Here is a 20,047-nt window from a genome sequence, read left to right as displayed (position 1 = left end):
TGGTCTCTAGGGTTTTCACATATTTCAGACAATATTATTCAAAATCAAGAAGAATTATGGGCCGTCGGATTGGGGTGGATGGATGGCTTGGATTGATTTGGCATTAATTCAAAACGACGTAGTATCCCTCCTATACTACGTCGTTTTATTAGTCTCAAGGCCATGATCGTTTGGACCGGGTAGGGGTATGGATTTGGGCCATTTTGGCCGAATTTGGGGCTTTAGCTTGGGGCCTGGGTTGATTTAAAGGGGGTTTGAGGGGTTTGAGCTTGACTTTTAGACCAAGACTAAGTAGACCAATCTTTTTCTTTTAATTCTCTTTTCATTTGTTCTTCCTTTTTCATTTTTCAAATTCTTGTAAAAATACAAAATTAAAAACAATTAACAGACCTGATATAATTCTAAAATTAAACTAATTAATTATCAAAATCAACTAAATCCTACTTTTAAAAGAATACTAAAGAAAAGATCAAAATTAAAAGTAAAAATGCAAAAGGACTATTTTTGTTATTTTCTTCCATTTTTTGTAATGTTAATTAACTAATAAAACTAAAAATATTTAAAATGGGGTGCTAAATGCAAATGCACTATTTTTTTTGTATTTTTCATGAATTATATCAAACTAAGAATGCACACAAAAATGCAAACAAACACAAGAATTATGTAATTAATCCTAAAAATTCAAATATCTAAAAGAAAAATTCTAATTCTAAGGAATTTTATAGGAGAGAGTTAAGCGTGGCAAAAATCATGTGCTCCCAAGTATTTATTAAAGGAAGGTTATATAAATGATGCCAATTACATTCTCAAAAAATAAATGATGCCGTTTGTCCATATGTTTTTATAATGAAAACAACAACGGAATTTGTTGTACTTGCCATATATGTTGATGACATAAACCTTATTGGAACTCCTATAGAACTCCAAAAGGCAATTGATTATTTAAAGAAGGAATTCGAAATGAAAGATCTCGGAAAGATAAAATTATGTCTTGGTTTGCAAATTGAAAATTTGGCAAACGGAATTTTTGTTCATCGATCTGCCTACATAGAAAAGGTATTGAAACGGTTTTACATGGATGGAGCACATCCATTAAGTACTCCGATGGTTGTTCGATCACTTGATGCGAATAAGGATCCATTCCGACCTCAAGAAGAGAATGAAGAGCTACTTGGTCCTGAGTACCATATCTTAGTGCAATTGGTGCACTAATGTATCCTGCTAATACTACAAGGTCTGACATAACTTTTACGGTTAATGTCTTAGCAAGATATAGCTCTGCTCTTAAAAGGAGACATTGGGATGGAATCAAACACATATTGCGGTATCTAAAAGGGACTACCGATATGGGCTTATTTTATGGTAATAATTGCAGTCCTGATCTTGTTGGTTATGCTGATGCTGGGTATTTATCTAACCTACACAAGGCTCGATCTCAAACAGGTTATGTGTTTATCTGTGGAGGCACTGCCATATCTTGGCGATCGACTAAGCAATCAATTGTGGCTACTTCATCTAATCATGCTGAGATAATTGCTATTCATGAAGCAAGTCGAGAATGTGTGTGGTTGAGGTCTATAATACATCTTATTCGAGACAAATGTGGTTTGAAATGTGACAAACTACCTACGATTTTGTATGAAGACAATGCAGCATGCATAGCCCAATTGAAAGGATGATTCATAAAAGGAGATAGGACAAAGCACATTTCACTAAAGTTATTTTTCACACATGATCTTCAAAAGAATGGTTATATTAATGTGCAACAAATTCGTTCAAGTGATAACATGGCTGATTTGTTCACAAAAACTCTATCGATGTCAACCTTTAAGAAGCTAGTGCACAAGATTGGTATGCGAAGGCTCAAGGATACGAAATGATGCTCTCATCAGGGGGAGTTTAATACGCGTTGCACTCTTTTTCCCTTACAAAGTTTTGTCCCATTGAGTTTTCCTTGCAAGGTTTTTAACGAGGCAACGAAAAGGCGTATGTTAGATATGTGTACTCTTTTTCCTTTATAGATTTTTTTTCCATTGAGTTTATTTTAGTTAAGGTTTTAACGAGGCACATTACATATTGAGTAGACATTCAAGGAGTAGTGTTATGAATAGAATTGTAATTAGAGTGAATGTCTATCTTTTAAAGAGTTTTACTTTGTGGCTAAGTCATTTTTCCCCTATAAATAGAGGGGTCTTACCCAATTGTAAATCATCCCAAAATTCAATAAGAATTACTCTCTCTTTCTCTGCAATATTGTTCTTCTACTTTTATTATTTTATTGCAAATTCCATTAATTATTAAAGGGGAAAAAAGATATGTGTGAGACTGTAAATCAAGATTTGAATTAATTTGTTTTCATTTTACTTTCATTAATTAAACATTTCTTTGTTCTAAGTTTGCCAAGTGGCTTCTTAATAGCTAGCCATTTGGCTTAACCACAATGCAAAAATTTTATTCCTCTAATATATACTAGTATTAGTCCCTGCGTGATGCGCGGATTCGCGGACACAAACAATATAAAATTGTAATTTGGGTTATTTAAACTATGTGCAAATAATCCTAAACTATAAACTTTTCAGATAAAAATTATCTATAATTAGTAATATTAATTACGAAGCAGGACATGAAATTATTTCTCGTAGTGCACACCTTATTTTATATATATATATATATATATATATATATATATATATATATATATATATATATATATATATATATATTATATATCTGTGTGTTATAACGCAGCCCCTTGATTTTAGTACTTGCATTTTATTTTGTTGTCAAATAGTAAAAAATACTAAAGATGTCATATTATGATCTACCTTGTTTGAGCATATTAGATCATATTATTCTAACAAAATTCTTAAGAAATTCTTACTATAACTTTATCTTTCATCTCAAAATCAAATAAGTCTTATTCATCATATTTCTACACAAATTACATTTTCTTTTTATTCTTTACTTATAGTTGCTGTATTTTTTCATTATTTACTATTATTATTATACTATCATGTGATCTTTTAATAGCTTACAGATTGTCTTAATGTCTTGCTTATTACCCTTTCAGATTCCATTGTGGAAGACACAATTTTTTCTGAAGAATTCGCCATGATATACCTGATCTATGCATAATATCATGAAAAATGGATACAAATTTTTGTCATCAATAAATATAAATTCTTTTATTCTTAAAATATAAAGTATTTTTACGCTTTTATCCTCTTACTCTTAACTCTTTTATCATTTAAACCTATCACTAATGATTTTAAGTATTATTTAATTATTTTGTTTATTTATTTTTAAATTAGTTTAAAGTATAAGATTCTCACACTATCTTTATTTTCTTTTTTATACATTCTCTTCTCTACTATAAAATTTTAATTATTTTTTACATTAATATTTTACCTATAACCAAAATAATATCACCTTTTATTTTAAAAAATTTGAATTGGTCTAAAATATTAATACACAAGCTATTTGATTATTATGTTCCAAATCTATTGAGTTTTATTATAATTATTTTTTGTATTACATGTAATTTAATTTTCTTCCTCATTTACTATTAAGAAATAACTAATTTTAATTTCCGTTAGTAAAATTACGTGCATTAGACATTTACTTTATATTTAACTATTTAATTTAATTTTTTCTATTATGGTATCTAATATATAGTATTATTAGATTTTATGAGACTTTTTATTAACTTGTCACTTTATTTAATATCATTATCCACTACTATTCTTTAATGTAATATTGATAAATATGTAATTTTTTAAATGTTGAAATAAATATTCATTTTTTAAAATATTTCTCAAAAAATTTAAATTATCTAAAATTATTAGTCATATATTTAAGTATTTTATATTTACTTTATTTTATTTTCTAAACTAATTATTAATAAATATTTTCATATTATCTCTAACTATTTTCGTTATTAATTCATATTTAATATTTAATATTTTTTATCTTACCTGTTGGACTTGAGTTAAGTGGCCTTATCCATATTATGAACTTTCTTATCATTATATTACTTAATATTTTAAAAAATTATGTCATGCTTTCTAACTAAAAGCTATTGCACTCAACTCATATATTAATCATAAAAAGATATTTTCTTAATCATTTGAATACATTATATCTAATTATTATAGTGTCATTTTTACTATCATTTTATTTCTCTACATAATATTTTCAAAAATATAAAATTATGAAATAAAATAAATTGATCACGCTGATAGTAAACAATATTAAATAGGAATAATTTTTGGAAAGCTTTCAAAACCTATTTAGTATAAAATTATGAGTCAATCTAAATTTATTTTCTCTATAACTAAATTTGATCAAATCTAATTTGTCTTAATCTTTAAATTAAATTTGCCTAAATCTATTTAGATTATGTTTTAAAAGTACCAAGTGTCATTTTTTCAATATGTCATTTGGCTTAACCTCATACTTCACTACCCTCCTTTTAATATAATATAGATATAGATACACAGAAGCTTATGAGAGAGACAAGAATTGCTCCAAGCGATAAAATGATTGCTGCATTTGTGGTTTCCGTGATTACCTGTGCGAGAGACCCAACTAACATCTTATTAATGTAGTTAGTAGTAAAACTTAGTTGATTTCCGTAGGAAAATTGCCCTCCTTCAGAGATTAATCTCCCAAACTTCTATTGCACACAAGCTTCCATGGAGATGTTTTACATCAATGAGGCTACTTTGGGGACTTTAACTTATTTCGAGTTAAGACAGAGAAATTAGATCAACATATTCATAATATTGTTACTTGTTAGTAACTATTATCGGGCATTGTTGAAGCAAAAACTTCAGCCCGGGTTTATGTCTTAGCGCCTTTGCTAACCTTCAAGGTATTTATGTTAAATCATTTTCCTTCACTACAATTTTCCATTTCATTCTTTTCTCTATCCAATTCTCCGCACATAGTGACAAATTTGAATATAGAACTAGAGTAAAAAAATCAGTGATTATTTCACATCTGGATTTCCACAACATTCAAGACATTTTTCTCCAAGAATCATGAATATACATATTCAGGAAAATGGTGAAAACGAGCAAGTTTTAATTTTTCTTTTTGTGGTGTTTGTTCGAGGAAGACAGACAGGGTTAGGGACTAAGGTATCATAACTGGGCCAAAAACCCATTGCATAGCAAATCTATCTAGGCACTAAAAGTGAAAAACACATACTTGCTTACCAAATTTCGAGCAGGATGTCTTAATCTCATTTCTGGTTTCTTGAAAATACCTTCAGTTCCATGAGGATTTAACAAATCGAAAAGATGCATCAGCAGTTAATGTTCTGACCTTTCAACAGCTTGTTTACCCTGCAAAGCTGCATGGCTGGCAAGTTGATATATCTTATCAAAATTCCATTGACTCATCGCCCCTTTGTCAAATATGGCATCTGATAGAACAACTGCTGATGCTCCCTGACCAATGTATTGCCCAATCAAATCTGTACCAAAGCACAGCCATCCTTCATTTCTCAAAAAAGGTACGAGTAAATAGTAAATCTGCTATGGAGAAGAGATGCAAGAGAGATATGACAGATTAGAGAGCATGGGATACGAGATATGACAGATTAGAGAACAAGGGATTCTCCGTAAGTATACATCAGATACTGCTGCCATAAATGAAAAATACGGATGGTCAACTAATATAACCAATCCAGACAGTTTGTTTTCACACTCTAAATCTGTTCGAAACATAGTAAAATTTTATTAGTATGATGATTTAAACACTCTTCTTCAGCATGCTTTTTGCTGTCAGTAACTCCTGAAACTCATTTAAGTTTTCCTTTTTCTGATGGAGAGATGGTGGAAGATGAGCCAAAGGCACCAGCCATATTGCATTATTCCTTTCACTATCAACATATTCTCCATAAGAATTTTAGAAAATCAAATTTTAGCAAAAACAACATTTCGAATTTCATGAGTACCAACAGGTGAAGCAGATCGTTCAGTTCTACTTCTAAATGAAAAGCGCTGGTCAACTTTTCAAATGTCCCTAAGATGACAATTTTTGAAAATTGACCGACGATTTATTTAAATGAAAAGAGTAATATTTAAAACAAGGGCTTATAACCAATAAATCTCTATTCAGATAACAAACCTATTGTTACGCCTTGTGATGCAACCAGAGGGATATGAGAAAAAGGCCTTTTCAGAGCTGAAATGTACCCAATACCACCTAAGGCAGAGACAGGATAAACCTACGTAAGGCAAAAAATGGAAGTTGTAAAAAGGATTAGTACATACTCAATTGTTTATCAAGCTTCTATCCATATAGACAAATATATTCATTTCAATCGAAGGAATAAACATCCTGACATACATCACATGTACTTTGCCATTTGACAAATCCTATCTTCTGGGGAATACTTGTACAATTGGTTGAATGAAATATAAGTTAAGATGAATCTTTTACACAATTCCAACAGCATATACCTGGACTGAATGTCAAGTTCCTGTAGTTGACTTTATATAACAAATTCCTAGAAATACTAATTACATGGCAAAAGGAGTTTAAACAATAAGCATTATCCATCACATCCTTTCATAGGCTAGGAACACAAGAATCCTGCAAGCTATACTGGTATACCATAGAGCAAGGAACAGACATAAAAAAGTCATGACTCACCTTGACAATCTTGGCACCTGCATTGAAAGCAGATAATATCTGCAGGATCATAAAATAATTGCATTATTCTCTGATGCCGTTATAATCTGAAGATATTATTACAGGAAGAAATCTTGTAGATATTCAAGAAATAAGCCTGTCGCTGTTGTGGGATACAGATGGACACTAAAAACTCAGCACTCAGTTGGGCCTCTGCCGTTTCCCAAGTCCTTGGAGGTAAAATCCTGTTCTAAGATGACAAGATGAAATGAAGACCAAGATTTTCCGGTACCTCCATGGGGGTCATTACCCCAGGTATATACAGAGCATCACTCTCTGAGACGCCAACTAGAATATCCTGAGATAAAGAATAACCAAAAAACATGTAAGTATCCAGGGAAAAGCAGTCCCCAAGGTCAAAATCACAACTACCTTTTAGGCATTCATGACTATATATACATGTCGATTAAAGACATAAGCGGGTAACAGGAACTGACCTTTATATAAGACAAACACTTAAATAGACATTTGGATTAGGCAAAAGATCTAAAAGGTTGAAACACCAGCACATACCATAACTGTTGCAGGACTCATAAGAAACTTAGCTCCAGCATTTATAGAATCTTTGGCATCTTTTGCCTGTAACACTGTCCCAACCTGCACACATAGAGAAGTGTGTTTACGATTACAATTGGTAGCCTGTCCTTATTATGTTTTACATACAGTCCACAATACACAAAGTTGACATTATCGTATTAGGATGCATCCTTTGTTAGATAAAGATCTCAAGTGCTACAAGCATGCCCTTACCGTTGGCAGATCTGCTTATCCACAGAAAATTATCATGCCTCTAAAAGCATTTCTTGCAAATCACAAATAAAGGGGATCTACTAAAGAAACTAGAGTTTGCACTTAAACAAAGGTAAACTTAAAAAACTTTCACAGTACAAAAACAGAACTAAAAACCTACCAAGAAGTAGAATCATTGAGGATCTAGAGACTGAATTTACGCCACATTTTGATGGGTGAGAAAGGGAGGAAATGGTAGAGGTAAAGCTAAGGAAGAGTACGACTTATTTCCCTCCTTCAGGAAGTAAAAGAGAAGGTGAAGTCAAGTCAGGGGGTGCATTTCAACCCCTCCCCACCCCACCACAAAGGAAAAAAGAAGAAAGAAATTGTAATAAAAAAGGAGGGAAATGAATGTCTTCTACTTCTTTACAGCTAAAGAATACACCCAAAGGGAAGTTCCTCCAAAGAGTGCTTAAGCAACAAGTTCCTATTCAACTTTCCCTTCCCTTGCCTTTCCTTGAACCAAAAATAGTGGGAATAAATAAAAGAAGCTATTGACTACTTACTCCGAAAGTTTTTGTGGGATAATCATGTACTAGGTTTCTTAACACCTGCATAAAGGAAAGAAGCACACAAGTTAGCCAAATGTTTCCTGCTTTCCAGCATGAGAAAAGCAGCATGTCTCAGAGTACCTCGAAAGCATCTGGAGTGGACACCACAATTTCCAGCTGCAATTTAGAAGATAATAACTATCAGAACACCTCTGGATACCCTAAAAGAAATTTTCATTCAAAAGGTGGAAATATCCTAGCGACTGAGAAAGAGTAATCACATTCGCATTTGAGGAAAAGAAGTAGTGCGCAATAGGGGTTGCATCAGGGGTCGGCACTCAGCCCTTTTTTGTTTGCTCTGGTGATGGACGTACGACGCGCCACATCCAAGGGGAGGTGCCGTAGTGCATGCTATTTGCAGATGATATCGTATTGATTGACGAGACGCGAGACGGTGTGAACGCGCAATTAGAGATATGGAGGCAGACCCTGGAATCTAAAGGTTTCAAGTTGAGCAGGATCAAGACAGACTACTTGGAGTGTAAGTTCAGTAGCGAGACTCAAGGAGGGGAAGGGGAGGTGAGGCTGGACTCGCAGGTCATCCCTAGGAGAGAGAGTTTTAAGTACCTTGGGTCTATTATTCAGGGGGATGGGGAGATTGATGAGGATGTCACACATCGTATTAGGGCGGGATGGATGAAATAGAGAATCGCTTCCGGTGTTCTGTGTGATAAGAAGGTGCCACCGAAACTTAAGGGTAAGTTCTACAGACTGGTGGTCAGACCAACAATGTTGTATGGGGCTGAGTGTTGGCCAGTCAAGATCGCGCATGTACAGAAGATAAAGGTAGCAGAGGTGAGGATGTTGAGATGGAAGTGCGGGCACATCAGGTTAGATAGGATCAGAAATGAGGTTATTCGCGACAAGGTGGGTGTGGCCCCTATTGAGGACAAGATGCGGGAAGCGCGCCTTAGGTGGTTTGGTCATGTGAGGAGGAGAAGCACAGACACCCCGGTGAGGAGGTGTGAGAGGTTGCCATTGGAAGGCCTACGGAGAGGAGGTAGGCCAAAGAAGAGGTGGGGAGAGGCGATTAGGCAAGACATGGCGCAGCTTCAGCAGACCGAGCACATGACCCTTGATAGGAAGGTACGGAGGTCGAGGATTAGGGTAGTAGAGTAGGTAGTCTAGAGTGTTCATAACAGTAGTATTGGCACGCAGTCTCGCTTTCTGTTGGTAGTAGGCTTTTATGACTAAACGTTGTTTTCTTTCATTGTTGATCACCTTAATGTCTTGTTGTTTTTATTCTGCTTTTATATGGCTTTTTGGTATTGTCCATTCTTGTCCATGTTTTCTTTAATGTGGTGCTTATGCTTTCTTGAGCCGAGGGTCTATTGGAAACAGTCTCTCTATCCTCACAAGGTAGGGGTAAGGTCTGCGTACACACTACACTCCCCAGACCCCACGGTGTGAGATAAGACTGGGTATGTTGTTGTTGTTGCTGTTGAATTAGAGCGCAATAGCAAGGTATCATGGCATAAGGAGGAACATGCTGTTACCTGAGTTTCAGGTTTTGCTAAGTGTATTTGTTAAAAAAACCTGAAATGGCTTACCTATTTTCACAATATTAAGTTATAAATCCAGAATTGGGAATTAAGTATAGAAAAACACTTGCAGTTGACATTCATTTTTCCAAGTCAGGGCTATTTCAAATATAGAGAATATTTTTAATTTTGTTTGATGAAGAATACAGAGAATATTACCAAGTTATCATAACGAACTTTTTATCATAATGCAAAACCTATTCATATATCAAAACAACTGGAAGAACCAATAAACCATTGTAATACTTTATTAATGAGAATTTGATCTTGTAGACAAAACTTTAAATATACCGAACAAATCATGGTATACATTAGTAGTAGTTGCCAACAGTACAATAGCCGTTTAGTACAGAATCAAGTGTCCGCCTTTTTCTTTTGGTAAGTACCAGAGTACTATCTCCTAGAGATTTTCAACTCTCATCTCTAAACCTATATCTAGTTAAACTTGGACACTGAACTTGGGATGGAGGATAAGTTTACCAGATAAACTTACAACTGATATTCCACCATCCAGTGCGGCACGTGCAGCTCGAGTCGCCAGGTCTGCACTAAACAATATGGAAAAACTGCAACTTCACATTTGCATGTCTTTTAAAACTTTCGAAATGGAACAAAAAATGGATTGGATAATGTGAAGTTACACAATCTACTAGAAAATATACATCGAGGCCAGCTTGGGCACACCTCTACTATTTCATCGAATACTTGCTACCTCCCACCATCACAAGTGTCGGATAACTCTATCCACCAAGGCTTAGGCAGATGGGGAGAAAAATACTAGTGTCTTTTGACTTTCCTGGGATTTGAACCGGATATCTCATGATTCTCCTCCCACTTCATTGACCACTAGTCATTCAAGATAAACTTTGCTCGTGTCCGAATTATTAGACTCTATACCAGAAAGTTCGATTACCAAACAACAATATGTTATGGCTCTCTTCCCTAAAACAGCATTACTTGGCTTCATAACTTAAAATATTCGGAACACTTGTTAACCCTAAATTTAAAGAGAAAATACCATATTACAAAAGTAATAAGGAATTCCAGAGAGAGAAGAGAGTTCCGTGATGTACAGTTGATGCATAATGAGCCTACCATTAGGCGAGCAAATCTGTAGCTGAAATAACAGAAATACTGCAGATAAACATAACAACTCAATGGTAATTCTACCCAATAATTTGCTGGCCAGAGGCAGTGGGGTTAATATAGAGTTACTAAAGACTAAACTTAAACTATACTCGGTTCAGATTTCACATTTGACTGTTGAGTTTATCGAAACTGAAATGCAACAAAAAAGGAAGTAAAACTAAAAGAAAAGCAAGAATGATAAAAATGAGTTACTTTTGGGTTCGAAGGCAAGCAATAACACCAGAATTTTGGATTTCCTGCAACGCTTTGTTGGCTATACAATTTGAAGGCACAGAATTTGACTGCTTAAGTGAGCTGCTGCTGCTGCTGCAACAACAAAAAAATGGTAATTTGTGACGTTGAGGGAAATATGTAAGAGGCAAAGTAAAGGTTGCAATGGCCATCCTGCAATGGAAATTATCTGTAAAGAAAGTTAATGAAATTATAAGCAAAAGGATAGACTTTTTACATACGATTCGTGCCATTTTTGGGTAAATTATATTTGAAAGAAGTTGACATTACTTTGCAAAATTAATAGATGCTTTTTTAAATGGTTAATAAGAGAGAGCAAAGGAGGTGTTAAGGGGTTATCCTTTGGTTCAATTTTGGGATTAACGGATATCTCATGACATTATCTATCTATCCCACTTCTTATATGGAATAAATAATATTATTTTTAAACATAAAATATGTATAATATCAAATTTTTTACTGAAATTAATATCCTTATCTTGGTAACCAAACGATCCGGACTGTACAATATTTGTTTAACTTGCAGTACAGTTTAAATGGGGATTCTTTATTTGTGATTTGCACTCTAAAATTGGTTTGCTTTGAGTAACTAAGAAGTTGGAGGTTTTCTTTTCCAAAGAAAAAAAAAAATTGTTCAAGGTTATATGAACATTTAAATATTTGTGGAGCACTACAATTTAAAAATAACTTGTTCAAGTTATACACACAATATATCAACTTCATTTAAGTTTGCCAAATCCCCTAATTTTGGATCTATATTTGAAAACTTTAGGCAGAAGATTCTCAACTTCGATCTCACAAATCGAAGATTAATTTCTAATGGTTAGTATTTTATAAACTTCGACTATTTTATAAGTAGAATCCAAAAATACGGCTAGTTGTGCACTTGTTAAAACAAGAAAAAATTAGCTTACATAGCTGCTTTTTGGGTCAGCTATTAGAATATATCAGAATTTGAATGAGATAATCAGTAGTCAGTTTTAAGCATATTATTTAAATATATCCATGATTAATGTATCTGAAAATTAGCCAATTTAGCACTAAGTATCGTGAACTTTTGAGCTGTTAATTTGAAATTCAGGACTTAGTGTTCTAAATTTTTAAGTTGCTAATTTGAAATTCAGCACTTAGAGTGTGTTTAGTAGGAAATATTTTCCAAACTCATGTTTGGTTGGCTTAAATGTTTTGGAAAACATTTTCTTCATGAACTCATTTTCATCCGATTAGAGAAAAATATTTTCCCTATCAAAAGAAGGGAAACATTTTTCAAAAGTCTTTTTCAACCTTCTCCGCCCCACCCCTGCCCTACTCCTACCTCCTACCCCACCCCATCCCCCCATCCCCCCCCCCCAACCTCGCCCACCACCCACTCTAAGTAGAACTATTATTAAGAGTATTTTTTTTATGTTGTAGATAGAGTAATTTTTTTATTTCAACAAAATAAGTATATTCTTTTCATTATGTAGTAAAAGTATTTTATTTCATTTCAACAAACTAAGTATTTTTTTTCATTTTAACGAAATGAGTATTTCGTTTTTATGTTGTAGAAAAAGTATTTTCTTTCATTCAACAAAATAAGTAATTTCTTTTCATGTTGTAGAAAGGATAATTTCTTTTTCAACAAAAATAAAGTATTATTTTTAGTTATCGAGCTTAAATTTCAATGTTGTTCTTGTATGAAAAAGTAAAGTAGCACATTAATTCCTTTGGGTTTGTGTGAATTTTGAAAAGAATAATTAAATTCTTGAAGAAAAATAGTGTGCAGAGGGAAGAGTACAAGAAACATGGGGATTTGGGGAAGGTGGGTTGAGGAGAGTGCATTAAAAATTATTTTTCTAATAATATTTTATACTCTCTAACCAAACATTAGAAAATATTTTCCAGAATAAGTTTTTTCACTCACCAATCAAACAAGGGAAAATAAGTGATAAAACCACTCACTTTTCAGGAAAATATTTTTCTATGGAAAATATTTTCCTACATACCAAACATACCCTTAGTGTCCTGAATTTTTGAACTGCTAATTTAAAATTTAGGACATAATATTTGAATTTCTGGACACGATTTTCGAACTTTAGAACACAATGTTCTTAAGTTTGAACCTTGAGGTTTAATCTTCAAGATGTTGTATCCCGAGGTTCAATCTTCAAGATATTGTGTATAAAGTTTGAACGAATTGCTAATCTTTAAATATATTATTAATTATTAATAAAATTTAAATAACATACTTAAAAGTGGCTGCCTCGTGTTATTTCCATTCAATATTTTCCTATCATGTTTTAAATATTCTAATCTTTAATAGCTGGCCCAAAAAGTGATTACGACAACCAATTTTTTCAAAACTGATTAGAAAAAATAATAAAAGATAGTCAGAATTACAACTGGCAATTGAAAATAGTCACATTAAAAGTAATTGAAATTTAGCCACTTTTTCCTGTAAAGATAAAATTTGAACAAAAATACTTCTTAAAAGACCAAAAATATTCAAGTATAATATGTAGGAGTTTGAATTTCTTACATATGAACTTCCAACATAATGTGCTAGAGTTCCAACATAATATGCGGGAAGTTTATATGCACGAGTTTCATAATTTAGTATATTACACTAAAACTTTCTGTACTCGAGTTCTAATATAATATACTGAAAGTTTATACACACAAGCTTCCGCATATTATATTGGGATTTTTCGTATTTCAGTCAAATAATCCAACACAAACCGGCTAGGCCGTGCTATTTTCACCCCCTTAAGTATTAAAGTTGACTCAAGAAAAGAAAAATACTACTTGAACTTGACCAGTAACCCAAGCCTGATAACCAGATCTCAAAGACTCGGAATCGGCAATTAATTAATCAAACCTACCTATTCAGCTCGTTAAAGCTTTCTCATTGGCGTGCATTCACCACCTATCTCCCGTCCCTTAATTCCCAAGAAAGAAACAATTTAAACACCGACAAAAAAAGAAAAATAAGCAGCAAATTAATAATAAATACTACAGAAAAGAACACAAATTCTCAAAGGAGAGGTTTTTCTTAAAATTTTTGTGGTTTTGAAATTTTCCCCTACATAAATTTTTTTGGGAATTTTTCTCAAAGTTTTGGGTTTCGGTTAGAGAAATCAAAGTGGGTTTTGAGTTCAAAGAATATATATAGACTTATGACATCAACAACTTTGAGGAGAAGGCTACATCATGGGGATGTTGGTGGCAAAAAGAATGAGCATTTTGATTCTTTGGGCTCTGATGATGGTTTAAATGAGCCTTTACTTGGGTATAATAAATATGATGACAGTGATCAGGTAATTTCTGGGTTTATTTTGTAAAATTATTTGTGTTTTATAGGCTATTTGTTGATAATCTTTAGAATTATCTTGTTAAAGTTTTGCCTTTTTGGAATGTTTCTGCTTTATTTTATGATAAGTTTTGTGGGTTGCAACTAATTTTGTTTTTGATGGGGTTTTTCTATGATACTCTTCTTTGAATTATGTTGCTGAAAGTTTCTCCTTCTTTTGGAGTATTATTGCCCTATTTTGTGATCATTTTTGTGGGTTCAATTAATTTTACCTTTTATAGGCTTTTTGTTGATAATCTTTTGAGTTATGTTGCTAAAAGATTCCCTTTTTGGGATTTTGTGCTTTGGTAGAGAAGATTTGGCTTAGATTGTGAAATGGGATTTCTTTGTATTATAGGTATGTACACTTGAAGATGTGTTGGATGAAGGGCGAAGGCAGGAACGCCTGCACTGGACACTGCTATTTTCTCATCTGATTTCTCAATGGGCACAATGGTTAGGTGTGATTTCATTTGTTTGTGATTTTGATGTTATGCTCTTTATGTATTTTACGCAATGCAGTTACTTGCCCGCATATGTAGTTGAATTATCCCTAGAGAATGACTATTGACTACACGGGTAGTGTTATCCTCCTGCTGAATTTTAGTTAACCATTTCTCTCCAATAAGGATTTTGTTAATCCTTTGTTCTGGAGATAAAATGGACCATTTTCCAGATGGAAAAATTCTTCACTTCTACTTGCTACCTATTTTTTTGCTTTGGATTCGTAAGTGCATTTGGAGACTTTAGGAGTTAGTAGTCATCACTTGTCAGGTCTCTCTGGTGAAACATACCCTTACTGTATCCAGCGTAAAGACTTTCAGCTTGTGTTTGCAAAATGCAAGCCTAAAATTTGTCTATTCTGCCATTTTCTTTTCTCAGAAAGTGAAATTTTTTTGAGTTCCACCTTAGTATATTCAGGTGTTTGGTATTCCTATATGGGAGCCTTATTGACTACGTACCATACTGTGCACTGCTTGCTACCTAAGGCATCATAGTAATACTGTGGGTAGACACCACCATTATCAAAAAAAAAAATGTGGGTAGTGCTTAGTCTCTGAGCAAGACCTTAACATGAATAGTATACCACAGAGAAATGAAAGGGTTGATATTTTAATTATAACGACAACCAATCCACCTTTGAAACCAGAAAATCCATTTCAAGGTAGAGAGTTTCAAATACACGTTGAAGGATCAGAGCTGCAATTATGTTTACTTTCTTCCATCTTCTGTGCAAGGACCTGGTGCAAGTTGGGCTCCACTTAGAGACGAAGGGTCCCTGACTAGCATGAGATCGAGGCATAGTAGTCGTAGTTGTTGTAGCAGTAGTTTTGATAAAGCCTTTTCTTGATAATCTTGTCCTTTAAAATGTATTTGACCTTTCATTGACTATATATGTTGTTGAGATGATTGCCTAAAACTACTTAAAAGATAGGGCAGTCACAACATTATAATATGTCTATTTCTCCCCCACCCCTCCACACACATGGATTGACTACAAAAGCTGAATGAGTAGAAGAAGAAGCATCAAGCTGAATGAGAGTTTAGAGTGGGAGAAGAAACAATAAAGAAGCGGAATGGTGCAACAAGCAGTAAGAATAGGTGGAGAATTAGACCCTTTCGTTAAGTTTGGTATCTTGTTACCAATCCTACGGTAAAAAAAGATTCAGGGTCCATAGGGAAAGAGAAATTTTTTTGAGGCTATGGGGAATATTTAGTTTTCTTTAGGTGGAAGAAAGCAAGGATGGAAAGTGTTTCTCTAAGTTTTAGCATCTTCTTTCTTTCTCTGCATGCTAAATTCCCCTTACTGAACATGGTATTTGTCCAGAGGAAAGGAAATACTTCTGATGGAATATAATTCAAGGAAGCTGAAATATAACATCTAATTACAACCTAGAAAATGTTACAACAACAACAACCCAGTAAAATCCCACAAGTGGGATCTGGGGAGGATAGCGTGTACGCAGACCTTACCCCTACCCCGAGGGAGTAGAGAGGCTGTTTCCGGTAGATCCTCGGCCCAAGAAGACGAATAGATAGACAATATATCAGTACTATCAACAGAAAACAATAGAAATAATGACAGCGACATAAGAACCAGAGAATATATGAAAAGCAATAACAATAACCAGTAAATAAGGCCAGGCACAATGAAAAATGGGAGAATAGTGTGAACACAACATTAACCACTAGCAGTCTAAGACAAAACCCTATCAGACTAGCCTTACACCTCTACAAAGTAGACAAATGCTCAACAACCTAGAAAATGTTTTAAAAAAAAAGTAAGACTAATATCTTAGTCAACATTGGACTTGAGATTCTTGTCCTTGCAAGAGTCAAACTTAACCAATTACCCTTTTTTGGATATACTAAATGAAATTAAATTAACTAAAAATCAGAAGTAATTAGGAAACGTCATTGACTAATTAAATCCTAAGAATATGGAATCTTAAGCATGAATATCCTGCTACAGTGCAGCAACAGTAGCCTATTTATCCGGCCCATTCATTGCAATATCATAATCAAGTACATTAACTACTCTGGATACATGTCATTACTTTCTAGAGTGTATTACTTGTTTTTCTTGCAAAGTTTGCCTTACTCTTTGAGCATATATCTGTCTTGTTGTATCAGCAACTATTTGTTTATACATTTTGGATTAGAAAATTAAAATCATCGACAATTTTTTTTCAATTTTTATGGCTTCAACATTTCTGATTCATTCTCCGTTGATCTTGCAGCAAATATTGTCTCTGTGTCTGGGTCACTTCTTGGCCGAATTTTTCCTTTTGCCTCAGCAACTCAAGCTGGATCAACAGCAAACCTTTTACCTCCTTTACTTAGCCCTTTACAGGTATTACATGAGGATTTAAAGAGCAAAATCTATGACTTTGCCCACCCGTTGTTTGCAGATATATGATATTAACTTTCTTTGCTAAGTGTACATTACTACTAAACATATACTGCATAATTTTGAAATTTATCAGCATAGAGAAGGATTTCAGAGTAATTAAGGAACACATCTGATGCAACTGTTGCCTAAGCTTAACCATATCCGTTAAGCTCATCCAGCTACCTGCCTATCATCCATATTTTGTTTCTCTGTTTATTGATCCATGATTTCAGTCATTCATTGCCTTAAGTTCTTTAACGTTTGATTGTAGGAAGCAAGGTTGAAACATCTCAAGCAAAGGCTAGCAATCCCTTTTGATGGCTCTTTCTTGGATCATCAAGTATGGAAACTTTTACCATCTTTGCTTTCTTTCTTTCTGAACACCTTTTCAAATGTTTACCTTTTTCTCTTCATAAGCTGTAGAAGAGGTTGCAACAATGTAGGAACGAGACATTGAGTTGAGTCGTTGCTGCCGTGTGGTTCTGACATTGGATGGTTCAAGTTTCTTAGTCTGAAAGCTCCTAGTCAAAATTATTTACGGATTATGTACTAACTTTTGGGAGGTTCACACGTTAGATGGTTGCTTTGTTACGAGAAGATATCATGACTTACTCTGATTTTTCCTTCTTGCGATTTTTGAATTACTGGAAAGCTTTTCATTTACAAACACACACACATATCTCATTTGTGACTGAAAGAACAGCTAAATAGTATGAGATCAAGCAAAACATATTACCTTATTTTAAATTGGTGATGAGAAAAATATAAAGGAAAGCGTCAAACTGCTTTTCTTTTAATTGATTACATGTAATTTCTCTTATTAAGGAAGTACTTAGTTTTATCTCTTAAACATGTTTAGCAAGATACTCTAGTCTATCGTACGTCAGAACCTATATTTTGTGCCTGGTTAATTTTTTCTTACTTGCAAATTTGGTGCCAGGATGCTCTTAGGCAACTATGGAGGTTATCATATCCTGATAGGCCACTTCCATCTCTTAAATCTGAGCTTTGGAAAGAAATGGGTTGGCAAGGATCTGACCCTTCAACAGATTTCAGGTATAAAGGGGTTTGTGTTTGATTCACTCACAATTTTGCTGTGCTGCTGGTGTTTATACTAAGATTATGAACGCAATTGTCCAGGGGTGGAGGATTCATATCATTGGAGAACCTTATCTTCTTTGCCAAGACATACCCGGTTTGTACATCAGCTAATTTACCTGGTGTTTGTTCTGATTGGAATTGGCTTTTCAATCATGTGCTTTTGGACAGTCAGTTATATGTATGTCTATAATGTGTTATGTTTATGTTGAACTTTGGAATCTGCAGAATGAGGAAATATGATATGCGAGAGTTTCCACTGGAAAAAAAAGAAATATAAAAAGCTCCATGTGAGAAGAGGTTGGGAAACAGAAGTAAACTTTTGTAGGACAATCTAAATTAAAATTGCCAAATTGTCCTCCCCTGGGACCCTGGGTGCAAGAAGACTGAGAATTCTTAGTGAGTATGGCTAGAGTCGTAAAGTTAGTTTCAAGGCTGAGCTGAGAGCATTTATCTCATCTTGGTATTAGTACTAAAGAAAGAGGATAATTCTTATTTTTTGTGTCATGGAGCAATCCATGTTCTTTGGCAGTTCTTAGCTTCAACTTATCCTTTTTCTCTCTGGGGAATTTCGTTTCCCGGAGAGTAACTCATCAGACTCCTAATATTTGGGCACTTGCTTTTGTGTTTTGTGAAGCCTGATGTATATAACTGTTTAGGAAAGCATAACTGGGTTCAGTTGAGAGTTGAGACTGTTATTCTTTTGTCCTCTAGAGCATGTAAGTTTTTCATTAATAGTTTCTCCCTTGCCGCCCGCTCTATTACAGGAATCTTTCCAGAACTTGTTGCACAAAAGAAAGGGGAACAGATCTGAGTGGGAGTATCCATTTGCTGTAGCTGGCATCAATATATCATTTATGTTGGTCCAAATGTTGGATCTTCAATCAGGTATGGAAATATTCAGTTAGAAGTTAGGCATCTTCCATTTTTTTGGCTGAGAAATACGTGGTGAATATGTAAACAGTCAACAGTTTCCAGTTCATCCTTTGAAATAAATTTAGTGGTAATTAAATTGTCCTGAACTAGTTATTTTGCAAATCTATTGCGTGATCATATGCTCTAGTATTGTTATTCTTTTCTAATGACACAGGAAGAATTAGTTGATCTTGTGTAAGATCTCTGTTATTTTATATTCACTTTGTTCTTTTTGCACGAGTAAGATAAGATTTTATCCATATCAGGTCGTCCTCTCTTTTCTGAACTTTTTAATACTTCTTTTTGAGTGGCAGGGACACCAAGCACCCTGGCAGGTATCCGCTTCCTAGAATTACTCAGCGAGGATGACATGGCGTTTGACAACCTGTTTTGTATCGCCTTTGAAATGCTCGACGCACAGTGGCTAGTGAAGCGTGCATCATATATGGAATTTAATGTTGGTAACAGTTTACTTACCATTGGATTTTGTTTCCATGTATGTAGCCATACCAACACATGTTTCTTTTACTTGCCTTTTCTTAGGATGTTTTGAAGGCCACAAGACTGCAGCTAGAGCGCGAGCTTGCTCTTGAAGATACCTCCACTGTAAAAGATTTGCCTGCCTATAATCTATTGAGAAGATAATGTACCTCAGTTTACTCCAAGATGTTAGGTTTTTTTGTTTTTTTTTTTTTGTTAAAATTTAATTTTTACACCTCTGTAACCACTGTATATGCTATACATCATGTTTAAGATTCTCTCCCTTGGAATTAAAAACCAAGTGCATTATGTTGGGCTGGAAAGTTCTGATGTACGTAATTTAGAGTTGAGACAAATGTTCTGGTTTTTG

The 20,047-nt window shown here is 34.1% G+C and overlaps 2 protein-coding genes across 3 annotated transcripts; one reads left to right on the top strand and one right to left on the bottom strand.

Annotated features, from left to right (window-relative positions):
• Positions 5,007-11,325, bottom strand: LOC109223251 (KHG/KDPG aldolase-like). Of its 2 annotated transcripts, XM_019387497.1 has the most exons (10): positions 11,181-11,325; positions 10,925-11,038; positions 10,077-10,131; positions 8,124-8,159; positions 7,998-8,042; positions 7,216-7,299; positions 6,935-7,000; positions 6,664-6,702; positions 6,136-6,235; positions 5,292-5,479 (listed from the first exon to the last, which is right to left on the bottom strand). In XM_019387497.1, exons 1-10 carry the CDS (start codon positions 11,228-11,230, stop codon positions 5,316-5,318), a joined length of 753 nt encoding a protein of 250 aa, XP_019243042.1. In that variant the 5' UTR covers positions 11,231-11,325; the 3' UTR covers positions 5,292-5,315. The 2 variants fall into 2 exon arrangements, with proteins under 2 accessions (XP_019243034.1, XP_019243042.1); XM_019387489.1 differs by lacking the exon at positions 11,181-11,325 and having other exon boundaries at positions 5,007-5,479; positions 10,925-11,173.
• Positions 13,802-20,000, top strand: LOC109223244 (ELMO domain-containing protein A). The gene is made up of 9 exons (XM_019387476.1): positions 13,802-14,259; positions 14,650-14,752; positions 17,033-17,145; positions 17,456-17,524; positions 18,125-18,240; positions 18,325-18,379; positions 19,050-19,170; positions 19,512-19,654; positions 19,741-20,000. The coding sequence occupies exons 1-9, from the start codon at positions 14,119-14,121 to the stop codon at positions 19,840-19,842; spliced, it is 963 nt and encodes a 320-aa protein (XP_019243021.1). The 5' UTR covers positions 13,802-14,118; the 3' UTR covers positions 19,843-20,000.

This window comes from Nicotiana attenuata, chromosome 1 (assembly GCF_001879085.1).
Source record: "Nicotiana attenuata strain UT chromosome 1, NIATTr2, whole genome shotgun sequence".
In the NCBI taxonomy this organism is placed as follows: Eukaryota; Viridiplantae; Streptophyta; class Magnoliopsida; order Solanales; family Solanaceae; genus Nicotiana; species Nicotiana attenuata.
This window is presented reverse-complemented; position numbering and strand designations above follow the sequence as displayed.

Excerpts from the sequence above, each read along its gene's own strand:
- LOC109223244 (XM_019387476.1), top strand. The coding sequence starts at position 14,119 with ATGACATCAACAACTTTGAGGAGAAGGCTACATCATGGGGATGTTGGT. Across the intron at positions 17,525-18,124 it reads GCTCTTTCTTGGATCATCAA|GATGCTCTTAGGCAACTATG; the intron begins GTATGGAAACTT and ends ATTTGGTGCCAG. Across the intron at positions 18,241-18,324 it reads GACCCTTCAACAGATTTCAG|GGGTGGAGGATTCATATCAT; the intron begins GTATAAAGGGGT and ends GCAATTGTCCAG.
- LOC109223251 (XM_019387489.1), bottom strand. The coding sequence starts at position 11,115 with ATGGCCATTGCAACCTTTACTTTGCCTCTTACATATTTCCCTCAACGT. Across the intron at positions 10,132-10,924 it reads GCTTGCCTTCGAACCCAAAA|TGCAGACCTGGCGACTCGAG; the intron begins GTAACTCATTTT and ends CATATTGTTTAG. Across the intron at positions 7,001-7,215 it reads TGAGTCCTGCAACAGTTATG|GATATTCTAGTTGGCGTCTC; the intron begins GTATGTGCTGGT and ends TCTTTATCTCAG.